Source organism: Uranotaenia lowii, chromosome 2 (genome assembly GCF_029784155.1).
Source record: "Uranotaenia lowii strain MFRU-FL chromosome 2, ASM2978415v1, whole genome shotgun sequence".
In the NCBI taxonomy this organism is placed as follows: Eukaryota; Metazoa; Arthropoda; class Insecta; order Diptera; family Culicidae; genus Uranotaenia; species Uranotaenia lowii.
The window spans coordinates 207,492,756-207,511,250 of record NC_073692.1 but is presented as its reverse complement, the minus strand read 5'-3'; the positions used below and the strand labels follow the sequence as shown (position 1 = coordinate 207,511,250).

The window sequence follows — 18,495 nt, the reverse complement described above, 5'->3', positions numbered from 1 at the left end:
CAAACTGTTTAACCGTTGGGTAGAATTTATAAAAATATATGTGGATTTAGTTGATAGTGCATTATTTACATCCTGCAAGTCCTGTGATCATAACTCGCGGAAATGAAGTCGAAAGAACTGCTCGTGCGTGATAAAATCTTGCGCATTCATCACGAGAACAAGGATCTCTCGCATCGTTCAATTGCTAAAACGTTGGGAATCGTGAAAAGTCAATCGAAGAACGATTGACTTTCGATCGCAAGGCCAAAAGTGAAGGAAAAAGTATTCCGTACAACATGGACGACGAAACATAGGGTTAGTTGCCCTACTTTGGACCCATTAAGCGGTGGTTTTTAAATAATCATGTTTTTCTCATGAATGGACGAGAGGTTTATATCTTTCAGGAAGTTTATTTATAGTTCATGATCTTTGAACCTACTGTTCCTATTTTGGTACTGAACTGGTGCCTTTCATTGGGCCTAGAACAAAAATTCCCAACAAAAGTATGATTTTCCGAAAATATATAACTACAATCATTAAAAATGCTATCTTCAATCAAATATTATCATACAGAAGTATTAAAACTTTTTATCGATCAAAAATACATAAATTCCTGTTAATAATATTTCAAACTCTTTCACTCCCCGTCAGCCCTATCAGCAGAACAACAGCTGAAACTTTTTTGTGTTAACTTACTTGTAGTTTATTGCGTAAAGCTGAAAAAAAATGTTAGAAATGTTTAACAAAGGTTCTGAATTTTGCCCCAATTAATAATTTGCACTTTTGTTGATTTGTTGGTATAGAAACAAAATTTTGGTGATGTTAGGTCTAAAAATGGAACATCAAAGTAAAAGTCTCCTACTTTTGGACCCATTGCAAATTTTCCGGGTTTTTCATTGATTTTCATTTATTTTAGGAAAATTAGGAAGTATGGTTCATATTCTTCTCAGTGAAAGTTATTTCCCCCCTTTTTTTGGCTTGGACAGAAAGAAAACGTGTTTTTTTCCTTATTCACTCTAGTATCTCAAAACACGCCTCACTAATTGAGCTGTCTGATTCACCACTGATGAGGAGGCACATTTTTAAAAACGTTGAAAATTCTATGAGAAAGACTTTTTATGGCAAAAAGCGGTATGGTAGGATTCAGGAAGAATTAGAGTTCATTGTGTGCATGAGAGTATCTTTATCCTATGCCAACAAAATGATTTTTTTTCTATTTCCGGCATTTTAGGACTAAAGTAGGCTCTAGGTCCAAAGTAGGAGCACTCACCCTATGTGAAGGCCGACTTCAAACAGATACCTGGCAACCTGTTTTCACGGCCTAGGATAAGTTCAGCGTTCCGGAGCATGTCCGCACTCTGAAAATGTCTAAATTTGCGAATAAATTCATGGTTTGGCAAGCCATCTGCACGTGCGGGAAGCGGAGTGCACCTTTCTTCACCCAGGACACGCTGAACGAACATGTGGGTGTCCCAAAGTTGCATATTTTCTAGGAATCTGGGGGTTCACCCTTCAAATGGTAGATTACGATGTGCAGAACAAACGTTTGTATGGGACCGACTAAAAAAATCATGTTTAGAGGTTCCGCAACGGCGATGTTTGAAAAAAGTCCACTTTCAAAATATTTGATTTTTCATAAATTCTGGGTCCAAAAATTTTCACAAATTTTATATATTTTATATTTTTGTAATTTTGTTTGGGTTGAATACTACACGTAAAAAATAAAAAAATGAACCGAATTCGTATCAAAACTGAAAATAAGCCAGCTATTTTTAAGAAAAAAAAAATTTTTTACCCAAAATTTGTATTCAACTGACTAAAATGTGTACCAAGCGTAAAACATTTTTGATACCAATCAATGCCATCAAAAGATTCGGATTTTTGTGCACATAAACTTTGCTGAACGAAGTATGTTGTTTGTATCATCGTGTGAAGCTTAGTCAGCTTTGTTTAACGAATGAATAGCATTCTACTCAGCTTTAAATTTGAGTTCTTGTCGATATTTTTAAAGTACATAGTTGAAGCTGAGTAGAAGGCTATTCAGCCTCCACATGAGACCTCGAAAAAAAAGGGTTAATGAAAAAAAAAATCATTGCTTTTTTTGCTTTGGATTCTATACCTATTTATTTTAATTTGATGTTGCTTTAACTGTGAATGAGTTTTATACTTACTTGAAAAATTTGCATGCTTGAGGATTTGAACCTGAACCAACGAGGTGAGAACTGAACATGCTACCTCTGTACCATGGCCAATGCTTAGATTGCTGTTATTTTAAACATCAATATGAAATAAACTTGGAATTATCGACTTTTCAAAGCAGGCGATATTTTAAAATGTAAACATTCGTACCTATTCATCAAAGGATGTATCAACTTTTTTCAAAACAAACTAGGAGATATTGAAATTGAACGTGAGTGTTGTTAATGTTTAAAGTTATTTTTTTGTGAATAATTTTTTTTTCTATCTGTTTCTTATTTTAGTTTCAAAAATGGAAAGCGCTTCATTGTTCGTCAAGGGTTTCCCCAATCACGACAATGAAAATTTGCGGACAACTATAGAAAAGGGATAGAGAAATTTCGAACCCAGATTGAAGAAAAAAATGCTTATAGATGCGAGAAGCTACCGTCGATACAAGCCAGTAATTGGGTCGCTCTAGGTGCAAGAAGAAAAATCGGATTGTGATCGTTAAGATGTGTTTTGTTGTTTCGGATTGTTAGATATGAATCTTGTTAAAATTGAAAAACAATGTGAAATACATATAAGATATATGTCATTTTCTCATTTCGATTAACACAGTTGATTTGTTTGTGATTTAATTTGTTGTTCGTATATTCGAAACTCTGATATTCTGTTATTCACTCTTAGGAAAAATCTAAACGCTAACGTTTGCATTGAAGTTCTATAGAAGTTCCTAATGGAACCAAAAAGTTCGTAACAAGTTCTGCATGGAACCAAAAATTTCGTAAGAATGTATGTATTGAACCAAAAAATTCGTAAGAAGTTCGTAACGAAGCACGATAAGCCTAATTGGATTCTGGAGTTTTTAAGTTACTTGGAACGCACAAAAATGTTCTTTGCTACTTGTTTAAACTTTTTATGCTCGTTCAGAAATCCAAATCAAGCACTTATGTCATTTCTCTCGAGTACCTTTTATTCAGCCAAATGTGAACTTTTAATGCAAAAGATTAAGTATCTATGCGACTTTTGGTTACTTGGGTATTTTATTTAATTTATCGAATTCGTCTTAATAAATACCTACAATAAAATCAGAACACTTGCAAAAAAAAGAGACTTGGATGGTTTAAAGAAATCATCAGAAAGCTATATGCCAAATTTGAGCTGAAATTAACAACGGAAAAGGGTTGCACTGAATCTCAAGTGTGAAAGGGATTCTGAGACATTGTGTTCTGAAGATGCATAAAAACTGGCTTTTCATCAAGATTTTTTTTTCTTTACCAACCGATTGCTTAGTTATGTTGATTTTATTAAAATTTCGATTAAGATTAACATTTCATCTAAAGACTGGATTGGACTTAAAACAAAAAAGTTATGACTGTTCAAAAATTGTATTTTGGTCGCAAATTGTCCTGTAAAACGCAATGAGTAAAATGTACTCATTGTGTGTTAAACATCAATTTGCCACCGAAATACAATCTTTGTTATCCTTGTTACTAATAACTTTTTCGCAGAATTACATACAAAGTTTCGGTCCTAGACAAAGTTGTTCAACGGAAAGTTTTCTTTGAAGATTTTTTTAATTGGCACAGAAATCATAAGAAGGCTCGGTTCTACAGAAGAATCTAAAATGATGTTGATTTTTCAGTACAAAAAATTCAATTTTTCCATTCAAACATACAAACATAAAAGTTCAGTTGCGCTGGGAGAACAATGAACCACTTATTTGAAAGCTTTTTAGTACCAGTCCGGCATAAAATCTTATATCTATAATTCCACCTCCAAAGAAATTCATTATTGGAGTAGAGTCGGATTTGTGGGTGAAGCCACGCAAGCCGGAGCGCCAATCGAAAGGAGATAGACTATTGAGCGAGGGAGTTTTCAGTTTTCCGACTAATTGATCGAAGTTATGGCCAGGATAAATAAACTTGTTACACAATCCATAAAAAAATTGGAAACATGCTACGTGACGATTGGAAGTTTGACAGCATGATTCTTTATTCAGGCGCATCAAAAACAAAAAAATCTGGAACCCTCAATGAGTTGATGAAATCTTTAAATTTAACATTATTACTTTTTTTTTGACGCACCCTGAAAGACCAGACAAAAACTCCCTAATCAGACCTTAGTGTCAATTTGACACTCCTTGATAAACCATTATCTGCTCTTGAGTGTCAATATTAAACTATTGGAAGTTTGGCGGCTTGTAACTCTATTCAGACCTTGAGTGTCAATCTGACACTCCTTGCCTAAAACCACTTTATATCTCTTGTTTCTCAACCGATTTTTACAATATTTATAGTTTGGAAACCACATTTAGTAATTGAAATTTATTTTTCAAACATCATTTAGCTACAACGCTTTAGTTTTCCGTTATTTCAAATCAAAGAAAAAAAAACCGAAAAACATGCTTCGGAAAAAAGATTGTGATTCAGCTACGGAATGCTCCATTAAAAATTTCTCTTACTGTCCAAGAAAGCTGAAGTTAGAAGCTATACATTTCACATGAGGATATGTTTTATGAGTTTTTTTTAAAGATCATGACCACAAAAAAATGTTAAAAAAGTGGTGTAAATCCGTACAATCAACAAACCGTCAAACCGTCAAACAACCGTGTTGAAATCACAATGGATCAATTTTGGAAAGTCGACGTTATTTTGCACATTTTTGCATTTTTAGATTGTCAAAATACGAAGCACAGAATTTTCAAAGGTAGCTGTTTTTCGAATGTTTGTCAATTTGTAATTGTTTCAGATTTTCTTGCACTTAAAAACAACTTTGTACTGGATTTTGAGTATATTCACGCGAAACTTCCGTAATAAATTTATATTTGCCAGAAAGACAATTTCATACCAATTCTGGTGGTGTAATAACATAAGCGTTGCGATGCTTTATAAAAATATGAAACTAAGAGTATATCCAGAAAATTTACGCGGACGTTTCAATTTTTGTCTGTTTTCGCTCACCCGTTGCACAATGGGAAAAAAGTGTGTAAACCGCGAAGAAATTCAATATCTTCCCTCCTACACGAAACAAATCTATGAAAAGGTACTTTCCTTTAGTGAAATTTTTCAGAGAACCGATTTGACGTAGTTTTAGAGGCCGCACGAGCTTACAAACGGAGTTATAGTGATTTTTTATCCCTAATTCCCCTATATTCTGTAAACAATCCAGAAAAAAAACTAAATTAAAATTGAAACATTTGAACAAAAATAGGCCTATCTTGTGCATTTTTTTTCTACGAAATCGAATGGAGGCTGTTTGAACTACCACACGTTTCGGAGTTATGGCTGTTTTTACCCTCAATCCCCCTGTGCTTTCCAATTATTTTGGAAAAAGACTTGTTCGGAATTCCAAATTTTGAACCGAATGGGGGGAATCTTTTGTTAATTTTTGAAAAGAATCCAATGAAGGTTGTTTAAGCCACCGCACGCTTCGGAAAATGGAGTTATGGCTGTTTTACTCTGAATTCCCCTACATTTTTCAATTATTTTAGAAAAAAGCATGTTCGGACTTGAAAATTTTGAACGAAATTGAACGCATCTTGTGTGATTTTTTTTTTCGAGGAATCCAACGAATTGAGCCACCGCACGGATTGGATTCTGGAGAGAAACTGTTTTACCTTCAATTTCCCAACATTTTTTTATAAAGTTTAGAAAAAGCAAGTTCAGACTTTGCAACTTTGAACAAAATGAGACGAATCTTGTTTGATTTTTCCAAGGAATCCAATGAAGCGAATTTAAGCTTCCGCACGCATTGAAAACAGGAGTTATGGCTGTTTTACCTTCAATTCTCTTACATTTTTCAAATAGTCAGAAAAAGCATGATCGGACTTGAAAACTTTGAACGAAATGGAACGTATCTGATATGATTTTTTTTTCGAGAAATCGAATGAAGGCTGTTTGAGCCAACCCACGGATTGGAAACTGGAGTTATGGCTGTTTTTATCCTCAATTGCTCTACATGTTTCTATTTATTAAGAAATTGAGTGTAAAACAGCAATAACTCCAGGCTTCGTTGGATTCTTCGAAAAAAATCACACAAGATTCTTCCCATTTGATTCAAAATTTTCAATTTTCTGAAATATTTGAAGAATGTTAGGAAATGGAGGGTAAAACATCCATAGTTCCAGTTTTAAATCCGTGCGGCGGCTCAAACAGGCTTCGTTGGATTCCTCGAAAAAAAAAAAACCACATAAGATAAGTCTTATTTGGCTCAAAATTTTCAAGTCCGAAAATTCTTTTTTCTTAAATAATTGAAAAATGTTGGGGAATTGAGGGAAAAATCAGCCATAACACCATTTTTCTTCGGTGGCTTAAACAGCCTTCATTGGATTCCTCGGAAAAAATCACACATGATACGTCCCATTTGGATCAAAACTTGGAAGGCCGAACATACTTTTTTCTCAAATAATTGAAAAATATAGGGGAATTGAGGGTAAAAACAGCCATAACTCCAATTTCCGAAGTGTGCGGTGGCTCGAACAGCCTCTATTTGAATTCTCAGAACAAAATTCACAAAATAGGTCTATTTTTGTTCAAAGTTTTAAAGTCAAAATAATTTTTTTCTGGATTGTTTACAAAATATAGGGGAATTTGGAGTTAAAAAGGTACTATAATTCAGTTCGTAAGCTCGTGCGGCGTCTTAAATTATGTCCAGTTGCTTTTCTGTCCATTTTCACTAAAGGAAAGTACTTTTTCATGGATTTGTTGTGCGTCGGTATCGAAATTAGAAAAAGTTAGGTAGGTTCAGCGTTTTTGGTGCAGATTGAAAAGAGTGTAGGCAACGTTCAACGCCAAAATAATCTACTGGTACGAATCACCTAAGCCAAGTTCCACCCAATTTCGGAACGAACAAGCAGCTGCTAGCACTAGTTTGCGCTTACTTAAGAATATTATGAAATTATTTATTTCACATTTTTATTTTTCATATTTTTGTAAACGAACTTAGTTGGGGAAATTATCTATATGTTAATTTTTTTTCTCAAAATGCAGTGCAAAATTCAGTTTCAGTGCAAGAAAATCTGAGAAATTGCAAATTGAAAAAAGTTTTAAAAAAAACAGCAACTTTATTCTGTGTTTTGTATTTTGACAATCTAGGATGTGAAAATGTGCCAATTTACGTCAACCTTCCATTCCAGTACTGGTAAATAAATGATTGGATCAAGAATGAGAGACGGGAGTTAGGTTTGAAAAATATGAATATGCAATACTAGTTTACAAAGGTTGATTTGAATAACTTTACTCAGAGATTTTTCTCGTTTAGAGTTATTTTATGGTTTTAGAATATTTGAATTGGGAAAAGAGCTACAATTTCCTAAACTAAAATTATTGTCCCATTTAGACTAAAAATTCTTATTAAAAAAAAAAAAAAACAGTAGAAAACAAGTAATGTCTCTCACCTGGCAGTTCGGCCCACGCCTTCAGGTCCACGTCCCGGGCATAGGTGGCTTCCGGTGCCTCCAGACAGAGCGGGGAAATGTGCCGGGAAATCGGATAAGCCCGATCCAGCTGCACCCAGCCCGTCATCGTGTAGTTTTCCTTGCCCCGGTCCTCCTCCGGCGTTCGGATTGTGCTGGGGTTTTTCTGGAAACAAGAATTTTTTTTCCGTTATTGAGTATGTGAGTCTGCCAATATGTCTTTCAAAATATTTAAGGAGCTGGGGAAAAAACTTAACATCGTTTCACATTTTATTCTCTCTCCGCGTGTTCAAAACTTTATCAATTACTTTTCGGAAAATTCTAAGAGTGTTCTCAAGTTTTTTTCGGGAAGCCACATGGTGAGGCAAATTCGATGAACCCCTAGGCTGACAAATAAGGAAAAAAAAACTCGCAGATATTTCTAATAGACTTCCCATGATATAAAAATTCTCAAAAAAGGGGAAAACTTTTTTAATAAGGCAGCCGCTCCGGGCTGTATGCGATGACATGAGATAATTCACGTTCCTTTCTTGCTTCTGAGGATAGGTTGATATTTGCTTCTACGTGAAGACTTTTTCGGGTTCCATTTTTTTCTTCAAAGAAAAGTGTCATTTCTCAAAGATAAAGTGTTCAAGTTTCGAATCGTTCCACAGGGTTCAATTGCAAGGCATTTGATTCTCGAACACCGTTAAGGTGGATCCCGGATGCATGCATCAAATGTTCATTTGCATAGTTATGTTTCCAAATGACCGAATTGACACGATTGATGTACGGCAGCATCCTCTCAGATTCGTTGGTTCCAATCATGGGATCCTTGTCTCGAGGATGATGGTCCAATGTGAATGTGGTGCCCAAACACTTCCCCATGACTAACAAAGGAAATGTTCACCCACGAATGCTACAAGCATACGACGACGACGTTCATTCAACTATACCACCATCATTCATAGATACCTAAGTAGATACAAACAAGTGCAAAACCAACTTACCTGTCGCAATTTTGCCATCGCATCGGCAGTGATGAAATCTCCTTTCTGAAATTTGGTCACGAAGCACATCACCTGGTACTGACTTTGACCACGTTCTTCCTCGCCGAGAACGAGCGCTTTGAGGACTTGGACTTCCTGCGTTGAGAAATGGGAGAAAAAAACAGGGGAAAAATGTCACCATGAGAAATGTGTGCAGTGTTTGGGGAAATTGAAGGAATGATTTTTCCGAATGTTGTTCCACAGAACGTGAGAAAAAAGAAAGTTTCATAGATTTTTTGAATAAAGTATGAATAAAGAATGCTTAGAACTTGTGAACTTTCGAAAAAAAATAATTTAAGTTTAAAGTGATAGGACAACAGACCTTTGCCCTATCACTATAAACTCTAATTAAATTTTTAATCTTGGGGAGTCAAAAACTCCTACGTATTCATAATTCAAACTTAATTTAAACAATCTTAAAAACTTTCACGTCCAGTGAAATAATACATAAAAACGATTCTTTGGTCTTTCGGTCAAATTTTGACTCTAAGAAATTGAAAAATACTTCCACCCTACGCTGAAAGTATGGAAAACCCCAGATGAAAAAAAACCTCCTTATTCAACTCGGTGCTGATGCACACTTTTGAAAGGGTGGGAACTTCTAGCTTCACACAACAAGCAACAATTCTTCCGGATTTTTGGACGAAAGTGAAGAAAAATTGCTCCCAGGTGCAGCTGTTGGAAGACTGTCAATCAATTTTGACTTCAACTATGCTAGAAGTTTTTTCTCTTTAGAACGAATGTTTACATGGAGTCCAATTAGTATTGATGTGGATACTCTTTTCTTTTATTTTCTTTTATAAAGTATAAACTGGAACGCTGTTTAGATATACATTCTCTAGACAGCTGAAAGAAATTTATTCAAAAGTAGTTTATGTACTCGATTGTTTAATTTGAACATCCCAAAAATAAAGTTGAAAGTCTGAATGTTTTGAAAATTTCTTAACTGCCACAATGCCACAATTTGTATTTTGATCATATAACATTATCATCATATAACTGCAATGTTTATATTTTATGTTTAAGCTAAGATTCCTTTAGGCTATGAAGTTTTTCAAAATCTTAAGAAAAAAATCGAAACAATACAGAAACCTCTGAAACTTTTTTTCGCTTCAGAAGTTTAAATATCGTGCGATCTTCATGATTTTCTTATCTTTCTGATAATCATACAAACTCAAAAAAAAAAAAATGGAAAATTCTACTGATAAAATAGATCGAAATTTTCAAAACAAATCTTAATGATAGTGTCAACTTAGCCAGCAGATCGTGGCCTAGAGGATAGCATCCTTGTCTTCTAAGCCAATGATCATGAGATCGAATCCCGGTCGTGACATAACCTGGCACACATAGTATGATGAAGGTTGGCAGTTTTAGCATTAGCGAAATGCTAGCCGTGTATACCTTGGAATTGTACGCCTCAATGATGCAGCACATGCATGTGGATGGATCTTTTCAAGGGAACTTAGATTGCACTTGGAGATCCTACCTAGTTATGTGTGTGCTCGTAGTGCTACCGGTAAACAACTGCAACTCCAACCAATAGTGCAGGTGTGTCAAGTAGCATAGCAAAGTAAAAATAATTACGCGGGGTAAACCACAATAGATCAACTTAATGGTCGCAGTGGACTCTCTCCCCAACAGGAAAAAAAAATAATGTCAACTTTTAAATCAATACTATTTCCGGTAAGTCATTGAAATTTTTATTTAAATGATTTTCCTTTTTATGAACTAGAGTTTAGCTTCGAAATAAATTCTAAATTCTAAAATACATTTAAAAAAACTGAGTTCCAAAAAAAAATCAGATCAGGTCAAAATAATCTATTTTTAAAATTTAAAAGGAAAATGATAATAGTTGATTGAAATGAAATGAAATAAGAATAAATAACCATTCTTCATTTTAATTTACATTCATTTTCTTCATTTTCAATTGAAGGGTTCATTGCAAAATTCCACCGTATTATAATTAATTAATGAAAAAAATTATCACAAATGATCAAAATGGGAGATGAACCTTTTTCTACAAAAAAAAAACTCAATCAGTTATAAAAATAAAAGACAAAAAACGTTCATTATTTTGAACATAAAAAATAAACTGTTTTCCCTATATAATTTTTTATACATCATGTTCAATTATCCTGACAATGTTCATATCATGTCATGTAAATATAAGGAATACCAAGTTTTTTTGTAAATATTGTAAGCTCAAAGGGAGGGAGTAGGCGATGCCTTGTGCGAGTCGCACGCGTTTTTTTTTTCGTCCGCGAATATTTTGTTTGAAAAAGTTTGAATACATTTAATGAAATTGAAACGAACGAAAATTGCAACAACCGAATATCTGGGGACCGGAATTCATCATTCATTAGAATTCGTCAGTGATAACCGGAGGGCCGAGGTATGCATTTTAATATCATTGATATGAAGCTTCATTTAGAGTCCCAGACGGGTGGCTGCTGGTGGTTGGAAAAATAAGTTTATGGAAGAGCTTCTGTGATTTTTAAGATTTTGAAGAAGGAAGTCATAACTCATCAGTGTTTCGTGCTTTGGTTAAAAGGACTTTTAAAGGAAGAAAATTTGAAAACAGCCAATAATTATTTAAACAAATTTCAAATGTCGATTTGATCGAGTTAAGTCAGTTTTCATCTGTCATGTCAATCCGTTCAAAAGAATTTGAAAAGGAGTAATTATGAAGAAATGTGTGTCTTTAGTGTGTTCCAAAAAATCAGTGATAAAAAAATGTCTATACATTTCCCCCAACATCAAAAGCTTGTTGCTGTTTGTAAAAAGCTTGTGATTCAACATTCAAACGCGTATCCATTCGTGGCTTGCTGCGATTTCCGGTATGCAAAACTAATCTGAACGAATAGAGAAGCATCATGTTGAAAAAGAATTTGTGATTAATGATTGAAGATTAACCATCGTTTGGTTCATATTTAAACTAATAAATTTACAAGGGATGTCGAAATAACTGGTGCTGCAAAGCTAAGTATTCTATTGATTCCTTTTAAAATATTTCTTTTTGTATCATATTTAATATAGGAAAGTTGATAACAATTTCATAAATCCTACATTGTAATTTTTCTTATTAATTAGTCAGCCGCTTTCTAAAGTGCATCTTCCATTATAGTGGTACAGCGGTAAGTACAACGATGCAAGGGAATGGCAAATTGTAACAAGGTAAGAGATAAAATATGAGTTAAAATATGTGACTATTTTTTTGATTGTATATTAAAATAGCTTAACTCTATTATGGGGTTTAGTGGGGGGATTGGACAGGACATCAAACGATCGGAAAACTGATATACAATGGATTGTGGGTTCAAGCCAGCCGGAGTATCTCGGCAAATTTGGGATCTTGAGAAGGTAGCTTCGGTACCTTTCTAGGATTCTTCATTTGTTTCGGGCAGTTTAAAGGGAGTAAGATGAGTCCAACCTGTCCCAAGCCAGTGGTAACGGACCCCTTGGTTGTGCTGCAATTATTGTTGATGAGTTAAGTACAATATTTGAATGTGCGATCGAGACTTCCCGTACCGCCTCGGGTCGAAAGACCTATCAGCCACTGGTGAGTTCTCATACATACATACATACATACATATTGTAAGCTCAAAGGGAATACAAATTTAGTTAACTTTGCGCATTAAAAGTTTAGCTTAAAAGTTCAATCATTTTTCTTACTTCTAAAGATTCATTAAAAAATTATGATCGCTTCGAAAAGTATGATTTAATATAATATGAATAAATAAAAGGTTTAAAAATTTTCAAAAGCAGGTTTTAAAGTTTAAAATTTGTCACGTTCAATTAAAATATTGGGTACTGAAAATAACAGAAGGTAAAATCTATGTTTTTCTTATTCAAATTTAGATTCAAAGGCTTATGTTTTAAAAACACAAAAATTCATGATTGAAAATTAAAGACAAACTTATAAAAAAAAAGCCAAAAAATTGACTTCAAAATTTGGTAAATTTATTCGAAAATTTAAAAAGAAAACTGCACTGAAAAATTCAGTGAATGTTTTTGAAAATTAAAACAACCTAACAACAAGTTAACGAACAACTTAAAATTTTAACATTTAAGAATGATTTTTATTTCAATAAACACGTTTAACGTCTATGTTTCGTTTCTTTCACCCTATTTTTATCAAATGGATGAGCATTTAGTTCACGGTGCCTCAGAGAATTTCTGTATTCCGAAAGCTGTATTTAACGCTGTTTTAAGTGAGGATAAATTGAACACAGCTTACATTAACGTGCAAAGTATTTGTGCACGCCGTATGACCAAATTGAATGAACTTAAATATTTCATTATAGGTAACAAAGTCGATGTTTTTTGTTCATGACAGAAACTTGGTTAAACGAAACGGTCCATGATTAAGCTATTGGTATTGATGGTTTTAGTCTTATTCGTAATGACCGAAACAGAAACGGCGGTGGAATCTGTATATATGTTAAAAGCCGTTTGAGATTCAAAATTATCTCAAAGTCGTGCAGTGGAAGTGGTAACACTGAGTTTATATTGATTGAATTATATTGTAACGATAGTTGATTGTTTTTCGGAGTCTATTATAATCCACTGGGGCAAGATTGTGCCCAGTTACTTCAAGATCATTTTCAGCAATATACGATATACTATAATAGCTCGTTTTTTTTATTGAAGACTTTAACTGTGAACTTTTAAAACGATCTTCGAGAATTGAAATCTTTAAGGATACCTTGTCTTGTTCAAATTTTACAAATGTTAATAGGGAACCAACTTTTTTCCATAACTTTGGTTCTTCACTACTTGATCTTTTACTGACGGTTTCGACAGAAAGCATCTACAAATTAAGTTAAATTTCTGAACCCGGTGTATCTAGTATCTAACCACGATTTAATTTTATCAGCCCTCAATTTCTCTAAATAGAATCATTGTGATTGTTTTTGTTTCCGCGACTACATTAATTATGATCATAGTAGACTTTCCCAATATCTGAACGATACGAATTGGAACTTTTTTTTCAGCATCGATGATTCGGACATATGTAGGCAACCTGTATACACATCTCAGGTGGCGATGGAAATCCCGTGCTAAGTGTTAGTAAAAGTTTTTTTTTGTAAACATTGAAACCATGACAATTTGTGACGTCAGTTGCATTTCCAAACAAACAACCAACAGCGAAAACTATAGAGAAAAAAATCATTGCCAACTGCTGTTTACGATTCTCGCCTAGGATACATAAACATCCTGGCAAGTGACGTAGGCTTTGTTTATCTTTTTACTTCTTGAATAACGAGTTCTGTATTAGTGTGCGTGTTTCTTCATCACCTTCTTTCCACCACATTGATATGTAGGTACTTGTCGAAATTTTGAATTCTTTTTTACAATCTCTTCGCGATTCCTTTTTCCTTTGAAACTAAGAAAACATCGAAAAAATGCATGGTTCCATCGTGACATTGAAGTAGCTATGATCAACAGAGATCAAGCTTATAGAACATGGAAACGAACAAAATCTGAAAGCGACAAACTGTTATTCAAAAGGTTGCGCAATAAAGTCAATATCCTAATTTCAAGAGCTAAAATTCAACACGACAAGCTTAAATTAAACATTATTTACCCGCAAAAAAGTTTTGGAATAATTTAAAAGCATTTGGTCTGAGTAAAGAAGAAAAAATTTTATCCAGTTTTAATTTTTCAACCTTATGTGTAAATGACTACTTTTGTTCAAATTTTATACCTGATAATAGTGAAGAAATCCTTATCCAACATACTTCAACCGGTTTCCAATTCAAACCGATTTATGAATAAGAAATAGTGAATGCAATTGCCTCTATTGAATCCAACGCTACTTGACTCGATAATATCCCTATTAAACTTGTAAAAATTGCTCTTCCCTATATACTTCCGATATTAAACCATCTTTTTAATACCATTATTAGAACATCTTAATTTTCATTTCAATGGAAAAAAGTTAAGGCTATACCAATTCCAAAAAAATCCAATAATCACGATATTACTAATTTAAGACCAATTACTCTTCTAAGTTCCATCTCAAAAATATTCGAAAAGCTGATCAAACAACAACTTTTGAACTATATCTATGACCCCTCAATCTAAAACCCGGCCACTATATGCGTTCTTCCGAGACGCGAAACTCAATAACTTCGCCGAATCTCCCGAATACTATTCATAATCAAACCGCCGACTTCTACCGTTCACTTACCCGGTTAAAGTTTAATTAATCATCCTCTTGATCTTCTCCTTCCTTTCTGCCTTTCTCTTTCTTCTTAAATTTCTTTAACGATTTAGGGTAGTTCGTTACAGCACCCCCTTCCAGCGAAAACTTGCGAAGGCACATTTGACGGTTACGTGATTTTTTTCGGGTTTACCACTCGCGGATTCACGTAGATTTAGTTTTCTGAGCGATCGTAATACGGTTTCAAAAGATTGATATGAAACCGCCGACGCTCTTTTTTGTTTTGAGGATGAACCAAGCAATATACGTCCTCATGTAACACCTTGGCTATTTGATACGGCCCCTCATACACCATGAAAAACTTTTTTATTTCACCCTCCTGTTCCGACGAAACAGGATTGGCTTTCACTAGAACCATTTCGCCTTCTTGGAACCTTGGGGATGGGTTTGGATATCGACGATTTCTTCTTTTGGACTTCAGTAGTAAGGTCGCGCGAACCACGTCCAAATCGATTATCTCTTCGCCATCCGTTGGAAATTTTCAGTTTCTTTCCAAACTGTAGTTCGAACGGAGTGCACTCAGTTGACTTGTGGCACGCGGCGTTTAACAAATCGGCAAACTTAATGAGAATAATCTTATAAGCAATAGTCAATCTGGATTTAGAGCTCATCATAGCACAGAAACTACCTTGATTTAAGTGTATAATGATATTGCCGTTTCTCATGATAAAAAAGGGTTAGCAGTTCTCCTATTAATAGATTTTGCTGAAGCGTTCGACAGGGTGCCCACAAGAAGCTCATCGAAAAATTAATTTCTAAATTTTATTTTTCTGGACCCGCAGCGAAAATGATCAAATCATACCTGCAGGGTCGTGAACAGGCTGTATTTCTTGATAGCTGTTTGTCTGTCCTAATGCCCATTGAGTCAGGAGTTCCTCAAGGATCAATTCTAGATCCACTTCTTTTTTCACTCTTTATAAATGATCTTCCTACAGTTCATAAATTTTGCAATGTTCAAATGTTTGCTGATGACGTGCAAATATATTTCTGCTTTGACAAATCAGTGCCCCTAAGTGATGTTTGTGATAAAATCAATTATGATTTACTAAAAGTTAATGAATGGTTCTACTTAAACCTTCTACCTATAAACCCCGCAAAAACTAAAGCTCTGTTTTTAGTAGATGGAATAGAGGTTCAGATCTTCAGAGACTTAAATTGGCAGACTCTGAAATTATTTTCTCCGATTATGCGGAAAATCTTGGCGTAATCTTTGATCATGAACTGTCATGGAAAAGGCAAGTATACAAACAATGTAGCAGAATCTCTGGATCCTTAAAAAGGCTTAATCTTACCACTAGGGACCTCGATATTAATACTAAATTAAAACTGTTCAAATGCTACATTTATCCATTGTTTAAATACGGAGATTTTATCTATTCCATGGACAGACTTCGAGTTGCTTTGAACTCATGTGTCCATTACGTCTATGTTCTATCTAGATTTTCAAATGTTTCTAATCTTCAAAAAATGCTGATCGGTATTATACAACTTTTATGAACATAGGTTGTGCGTTTTGGTCCATAGAATAGTTACTAGAGGAGGTCCACATTACATTAAAAGTCTATTTGTTCCAGTCAGAAACTCTAGAACTATTAATTTTGTAACTCCACCTCATATCATATCAGAAACAATTAAATTGAAATCAAAACAATGCAAACCCAAATGTAACACTTCACAAAGATTGTACATATCTTATGTTAATGGATTATTATTATTATTATTATGTTTTAATGATTGATTTGGTAGATTTTAGCGTCCTGAACTCGAATGTTTGCCAAATTGGTCTATCACCTTTAGTTTTGGTGAGATGGAGTTGATAAGTTTTAAAATGTGTAAGTTTTCATTGAAATTAATCATAGATAACTGATTAATTACCAAATCTACATTTAAGAAAAATCTGATTCTAAATTTGTTTGTTACACTCTTTGATGATGATTTTGATGATGGATGATCTAAAAATGTAAAATTCTACAGTTTTTACAAACTGGGAAAGATGTCATTACAAGTATTTCTGACATTACTGCATAAATTTAAAAAAAAACTTGATTTCATTTGAAAAATTATTGAAACCTACAAAAAGGTTAGATTCATGCTTTAAAATAACCTCAAGTTACATTTGGTTTCTAACTTTTTTAAAAATTCATCGAATGGGGAAAAGTAACCTTGAAATTGAAAACTTCTATCACTTTTTTCTCAGAACTCAAAACTTCTTGAAGTCTTGAGTAAGTTGATTATTGATTTACTACTTTCATTTTAAAATGTTAAATTATTGTTTAAAAAAATCTAAAAAGTGCAGGAATTTCTTAAATAATTTAACTATAGCTTATGCCGATAGAAAAATAGCATATTTAGATTCACCAGAATTAGTCAAAGTTAGCTTTTAATTGTTTGCATCTTGGAAGGATATCAATTTTGTGACCATTTGTAATTAACCAAAGCCGTTTTGAATGTGATGTTAAGCATTTAAAAATAGAAACAAGAGCACGGAATAAAATAGAGACTGAAATTGGGTTTTCGAAGAATATTGCATATCACCATCTGAAGACAAGGTATAGTTTTTGTATGTCGAGTTTAGAGTTTCGATACTAAAGGTTGATTGAATTGCAAATCGAAATTTACAATTAAAAATTAGTTTAAATTTGTTAATGTTTTATTGTGTCCTGAACAATTCATTAAATTGAATAAAAGTCAAACACCTTTTAAGAACAAGTTATTTTTCATTACTACGGTGAACGGTGAACGAGAAAAGTTGCAACGCTACTTTTGTTTAGTAATTGATTTCTTAACACTAAACATACCGACACTTTGTATATACCTATTCATACCGCGAGCGGTCAAATGACGGCAAACACCGTTTTCGCTAAAACTCCCTTGTTTCTCAACCGATTTCTACCAAACTTATAGTTTTGAAAAGCTTATAACTCGACTCAAATATGTTTCTCATACAATTTTCAGCTACAATCAATAACTTTAAAGTTATTTACAGTACAAGAAAAATTTTATGAAAAAACATGCTTCAGGACAAAGGTTGTAAATCAGTTATTAAGTGCTCGAAAAAAATTTCACTTAGTGCCTGAGAAAACTGAAGTTAGAAGCTATATGTTGCACATATGGAAAATTGTTTTAAAAATTTTCTAAGATCATGGCCACAAAAAATGTACAAAAGGGGTGTAAAACCCGTACTTTTCAATCAACCAACCGCCAAAGCTGTTCCTGTTACAGTAGAAAATTTTGAAAAAGTGAATTGAAAAGTAGACGTAATTTGTCACATTTTGGCAACTTTAGATTTTTAAAATACTAAATACATAATTTTTGACGGCTTTTGAAAGGTAGTTGTTTTGCGAACTTTTTAAAAATCTGGATTTTCTGAGACAATCCCTACACCCAAATACAGCTTTGCACTGGATTTTGAGTACGTTAACGTATAGTTTAGGCCAGGGGTGAGCAACCCGGGGCCCGCGGGCCGCATGTGGCCCGCGAGACCCTTTTGTGCGGACCGCGAAGCTTTTTTCAAATGTTTATGCCTTAAGTCTTTTCTACAATGGATAGTTAGAAAATTTTCAGATTGTTTACTTTATACTGGCATTTTAAGCGTTCTTTGTGTTCTATACAAGGCTTAAATGCAATATTGTTTATTGTTTATATACGTAATATTGGAGTGTTTTTTT

At 33.9% G+C, this 18,495-nt stretch overlaps 1 protein-coding gene across 1 annotated transcript in view; it reads right to left on the bottom strand.

Annotated features, from left to right (window-relative positions):
* Positions 1–18,495, bottom strand: part of LOC129745496 (out at first protein) — a 328,792-nt gene that overhangs the window by 23,264 nt on the left and 287,033 nt on the right. Inside the window, exons 3-4 of the mRNA XM_055738603.1 lie at positions 8,563–8,697; positions 7,556–7,739 (exon numbers count right to left, since the gene is read on the bottom strand). Of these exons, the coding sequence (XP_055594578.1) occupies positions 7,556–7,739; positions 8,563–8,697 (319 nt within the window). The remainder of the gene's footprint in view (positions 1–7,555; positions 7,740–8,562; positions 8,698–18,495) is intronic.